Genomic DNA, 6025 nt, shown 5'->3' on the forward strand with positions numbered 1-6025 from the left:
TAATGACGAATAAAAAAGTAATCGGATGGTTAATCATATGTTTTGTATGAATAATTGATTATTCGTGTAAAATAATGACGAATAAAAAAGTATTCAGATTGTAGATCATTTAATTTTTTCAATAAAATGGACGAATATAAAAGTATTCAAATGGTTATTCCAATTGTTTTGCCCGAATAATTGATTATTCCTGTAAAATAATGACGAATAAAAAAGTATTCGGATTGTTGATCATATGTTTTTATACAAATAATTGATTATTCGAGTTGAAAATTCACGAATAAAAAAGTATTCGTCTCTATTCGAATAATATTTGCCCAACTCGCAATAACTTGTTCTAAGATTTTTATATTATTGTAGATGTTACAAGAAATTCAATAGTACATGATTCAAGGTAGTAAATGGTAAACCTAATGGGAAAATAATGGTAACTAAATCGAAGAAAGTGAGTTTGGAATTTATTTAATATAAATTTAATAAAAGTGGCCTGAACAATAGCATTCTGCCAGTGTGATATGAATATTTATCGATATTAATTCTTCAGTGTCAGTATAGCCTTGAGGACATAATTAGCTATCGATATTATCCGGATAATGGATGGAACAATAAAAAGTCAACATCCTGATCCATAACGTTCTTGTTAAATAGGGAAAAAAATCCGGACCTTGGACGAAGAAGGAAGAGGAACGAGCGCGGTGACAGCCCGCTGAATTAAAAAAACAAAATGTCCCTCACAGTGTACCTTCCAGTTTTACAGCTTTTAGTATACTTCCAGATCCCATAGTCAAATTGTTTCATTAATTTAATAATAAGGAAACTAAAAAATTTCTGGACGGTTCTAAGGATGTTCCTTAGGAGATTAAAAATTTCATTTTTTTCAGGTTGCATGGATTGATAAAAGTTTATGAAAAAAAAAAATGTTTTTGTTAAGGGAAATAGTACTTATGCTGAGATTATAGCCACCTGGCGGACAATTTTCTGATTTTCAAAATTATCCTGGTAAATTTGGATCGAACTCATTTGAATTTTGTTTATATGACTTTTTTTCTGATGCTACCAACGAAACATTATCCGAGTTTAAGTCCCACACGTCAGGTGATCGGCACTTACGAAAAATTTTAATTTAATGATTTTTCGTTCTTGAAAATAATGTTTTCAGAGACTGACCTGGACTAGAGAAAACTGATCGTGTAATTTTTGCAAATTCTACCAAGCGATTTCGGAATCTTTATTGAAATTTTGAAGGATATTTAAACATTTTTTTTTTCAACTTTAAACAATTTTATAGTCAGCTACAGTCAACGTATACCTTATAATAGTCTAAAGGTGGATCCACATGTTGGCCGCTCGCCACGGATCGGAGGCTTGTACAAATGCTCGGCAAACAAAGAGCGGACCATCCACATGTCAGTGTTATTCAGAGAGGCAAGCATGGCGGACGATAAGTAGTTTCAGCCCATTGTACTGGGATTATATTATTTTTATTACAAAAAAAAGGAAATTAAATATAAATAAATAAGATTAAGTATAAAACTTATTATAAAAAGTACCAACAAACACCTTTAACCTCCTAACAGCTCTCAGTTGTAACTAGACAAAGAACAATGGTGGAGATGCTACACGAGCGCTCTCACGAACCCCTTTGATCTGTGGCCAAAAAACTTACTCTCGACGGCTCGGCAACGAGCCTAGGCCAACCAAGCCAAGCCACCCATCCACATGCTCGCGTATGTCAGAGTTCGCCATGGCTTGGCCAACATGTAGAGGCCCCTTAAGAGCTCTGTGAAACAGAAGTCAGTTATTTTACCTTAAGTTTTGATTACTTTAATGTAAACTATGCAAACTTAATAGTCAAAATTGATAAAAATGCCAACCATAGTTAGATGAAATAAAAAATGGCTGCTGTTTCAAAACATTTAAAAATTAATTTTTAATTCGTAGCAATCCTTCCATAATAAACTTCCCAACCACCCAAACCAACTCGTTTCTAACCTGCCTTCTCCTTCACTACCTAATAATCTTCCTAGGCGTCTGAAAAGAAGATGGCCTCGAGATCTTCTCCTTTAGAAGTGTTTTTGGAGTTCTATCAATGGGTAGATTTTGCACTTGTTTGTATCATGTCATAATATCACTAACAGCAAATTTACTTGATGTGTATATATGTATACAGTTGTAAATAACAATAAATAAATTATTAAAAAAAAAAAAAATATTGGAAGGATTGCATTTATTTTAGCAGCTCAATGTCCCGTTGCCAGTGGCCTCAGATGACAAAGCGAAGCTGACTCAGTATCAATGAACGCTTCCCAGAATGGTTTCAATGAATGAAACAATGCCACCGCTCTTCGATGAAAATCCAACACTATGCTTTCCTGTTAGTATCCCAATAGGGAAAATGACGACTCGGCAAAATATTTACTCTTTACATTAACCTCCATTGTGATTTTAAATGATATCTATTTTTTCTCTGTGGTAATTTCCAGGATTTCTGTTATTAGCTGACAATTTTCAAAGCTAAAATAATCTTGTTACTAATCTAAAATAATCTTGTAGGTATATTAATGGTAAAAGTGGTTTAGGGTACAAAGAGGTTCCATATTCATTCCAATAAATAATATATTTTTCTCAGTATGATCTCAAAATAAAAAAAGGAATACAACCTTAATAATATATAGTTCATCAGCTTTATAAGAATTTCGAAAAGGGTGACATTATATATTTATTATATTTTATATTATAAAATATACTTATATTATAAATACGCATTATATATTCTATTGACCACCTGAAGCTGTATAATAGGGATATCCATGACGTTGTGTTAAAGTAAAATATTTTACCATTCTAAATCTCATAAGAATAGCATTGTGAGCAGCCCCATTTAAAGTCGTGCTAAATGCACGAGAGCTCCTAGCGGATTTTCTAAGCAACTTGTTTAATAACCTTCCTTCGAAAACTTCTTGTTAAAGTCTACTTCTGAGTTGTTGCTGTTTATTAGAACTAAAAGGTGTAAAACAGTCATCAACGCCCATAAAAACCCTAAGTTTTTATAGTTAAAGTAATTTAAGTAATTTATTACAACATGCCTAAAGTGAGTGGAAAGTGGTAGTTATAAGTTTGGCTACTGAGTGTCTTGTTTAAAAACATCCAAAACAATACTAACACAATCAAAACACTAACTACTTGCAAGTAACTTAACACGGCAACTAACGAAACGGTGACGAGCTCAGCTGGTCTGTTGCATGACGTCATTCTCCATTTAACAAACCTCGTAACGGCTCTCAACCATGTTATATGTTATATCATTTTAGCATGGTAAAAGAAGGAAATATTTATCCATTTAACATAACTTTTTCCATTTAACATGTTAAACTAAAGATCATGAATACCCCTAATATTTAGATTGAACAGAGAATACCAAAGAAATTAGTAAATCTAGTACGGATCTATAATACCTCGATTTTGATCTATAGCGAAAGGCTTAATGAAGTATGAATCAGTATTCTGAGTTCAAGATACCCAAATGTTTTAAACAAGGGAATTCTTTGCATCATATCTTATTTCATTATTTCACATTTATACATTACAATCTCAATGATCTCTCTCAGTGTTTCGGAGGAATCAAAACTGTTTTTTTTATTGTTACAGAGGAAAATATGCGGCGGTACGGCGATGCCGGGAACTGTCGACCGGGAGGGAGTTTGCTGCTAAGTCGTTGAAGAAGAAAGCCCGGTCGAAAGAGAGTCGTGAAGAGATACTCCACGAAGTTGCCGTCCTGGAGGCCTGCCGGTCCTGTTCGAGGATCGTATCCCTCCACAAGGTCTTCGAGTCCTCCACAGAGATAATACTCGTTCTAGAGTTGTAAGTACTCAATCTGTATTTATTATGTTGTTCGGAGTTTTCTTTACTTTTATTTTGTTTATGTTTAATTATATGCTGATGACACATATCGCGCTAGTATTTCTAAAGTGACACAACTCAAAATTCAAGACAACTGACAATGTGACACTCTTGCCTATGGAGGGGGAATAGCATTAAGGCAGCAAGAGTGACACAAGTGCCCTCTGGCGGACAAGCTCTGAAGCTAGGTTAATACAGTTTTGATGATTCTTAAAGATATATTTACCAATTTCTTTCATAGTCATAACTCAAAAACACCGATTTTTGAGTTGTGTCACTTTAGAAATACTAGTGCGATATGTACTGTCTGTAAACAATGACCCTATTATTGCATCACAAACTCTGCTGTCAAATATAACATCTATTGAAGAATAGTGTCACAACTTGAGAATTAAAATAAATCCTAACAAACCCCTTCAGATCATCTTTACTTTCCGTCGTAAACCTCTACTATCGTTCCCTACTGTTTTTTTTGTTTTGTTTTTTTTAATATCCCACTAAACCCTGTTGAACAGATTCGCTTCTTAGGATTCCATTTTGACAAGACTTGGAATCCCCACACTTAACTGAAACTGCTCGTAGATTCCGATTACTGCAACACCTACTTAACAAACGCTCTAAACTTCTCATATACAACAAAAAAAAACTCTTGTTGTATAGGAAGATGGTCAGGGTTGCGGTCAAAGGAGAAACAAAAATAGTTTACAACTATTTGTTTTCCAACGTTTCGCCCCACTTTGCAGGGCTTCATCAGGGCTGTTCAGAACAACCTGGTTCACCCCGTTTGTTCTGAACAGCCCTGATGAAGCCCTACAAAGTGGGGCGAAACGTCGGAAAATAAATAGTTGTAAACTATTTTTGTTTCTCCTTTGACCGCAACCCTGACCATCTTCCTATACATAAACATAAGTAACAATGGCAAGAGTAAAAATTTTTTATATAAAAATACGGTTCACCCGTTTGTTCTGAACAGCCCTGATGAAGCCCTACAAATTGGGGCGAAACGTCGGAAAATAAATAGTTGTAAACTATTTTTGTTTATCCTTTGACCGCAACCCTGACCATCTTCCTATACATCAAATTTTATGGTCAACTATATATACATATAAAAAAAACTCGCTATATATATACGGTATAATTATCAGACCCATTTGGACATACGGAATTAAGCTTTGGGGCTCCACCAAACCATCGAATTCCTTACAATCCAAAATCCTCTGTAAGATCCTTGATGCTCCTATTTACGTCACAAAGAAACTCATCCATAAACACCTCAACATCCCAGTAGATGTAAATTTGGCCCGAAATAGATATTCCTCCTTTCATTCCAAAATCTTTACCCACCCAAATCCATTAATTTTTAATCTCTCATCCTTAACAATCCCTGATAATCCTCTGAAGTGTCTGAAAAGAATATGGCCACGGGTTCTTCTAATTTATAGTTATGTTTGAAGTACCACAATTGGGTGATTCCTTAACCAAGATTATCGTGTGTCCTGAAAATTTATCACATTTATTTATTGTATTTTTTTTAAAAAGTTGTAAATTTCAATAAATAAAAAGTATTGTTCTTTTTTTAATATTGTAGTCTTCATTTACACCATTTTTTCTCTAATTAAGATTAATTCGAAATTAAAAGTTTAGGAATAAAATTATTTAGTTCTTTTATGTTATGCTGTTTAGTTTTCTCAGTACTATGGTCAGAAATGTTTTGGACTTCACGATTGTCCATTTTTGCAACCATGTTTGTAGATATGGACAAGTATTAATATAACCCTGGAGAGGTGTAGCCTAGGGATGGGATATCGAAAGAAAAATATCGATATTGATATCGATATCTATATCGGATAGCAATATCTATATCGGTATTATATCGGAACTAAAATATCGATATTTTAAAATATCGAAATATCGATATCGAAAATTTAACGAATTAAAGTAATGATAATACTAAAATGATAACATAGACATAGGAAGACATATTTTATGTCATACCTAATCAAAATACATAAGATACTCTTAATAACTTTTTTCTTGAAGAAGTTTGTCGGGGGGTGCGGTCAGCAAAGAACAACATAAATAAACAAAACCATATTTATTTATTTTATGCCGACGTTTCGACCTG

The 6025-nt window shown here is 33.7% G+C and overlaps 1 protein-coding gene across 1 annotated transcript in view; it reads left to right on the forward strand.

Annotated features, from left to right (window-relative positions):
• LOC106679362 (death-associated protein kinase 3) overlaps positions 1-6025 on the forward strand; it is a 265743-nt gene that overhangs the window by 248704 nt on the left and 11014 nt on the right. Inside the window, 1 exon segment of the mRNA XM_067051495.1 lies at positions 3649-3861. Coding sequence (XP_066907596.1) covers positions 3649-3861 — 213 coding nt within the window.

Source organism: Halyomorpha halys, unplaced genomic scaffold (assembly GCF_000696795.3).
Source record: "Halyomorpha halys isolate HHAL.00 unplaced genomic scaffold, Hhal_1.1 Scaffold197.1, whole genome shotgun sequence".
In the NCBI taxonomy this organism is placed as follows: domain Eukaryota; kingdom Metazoa; phylum Arthropoda; class Insecta; order Hemiptera; family Pentatomidae; genus Halyomorpha; species Halyomorpha halys.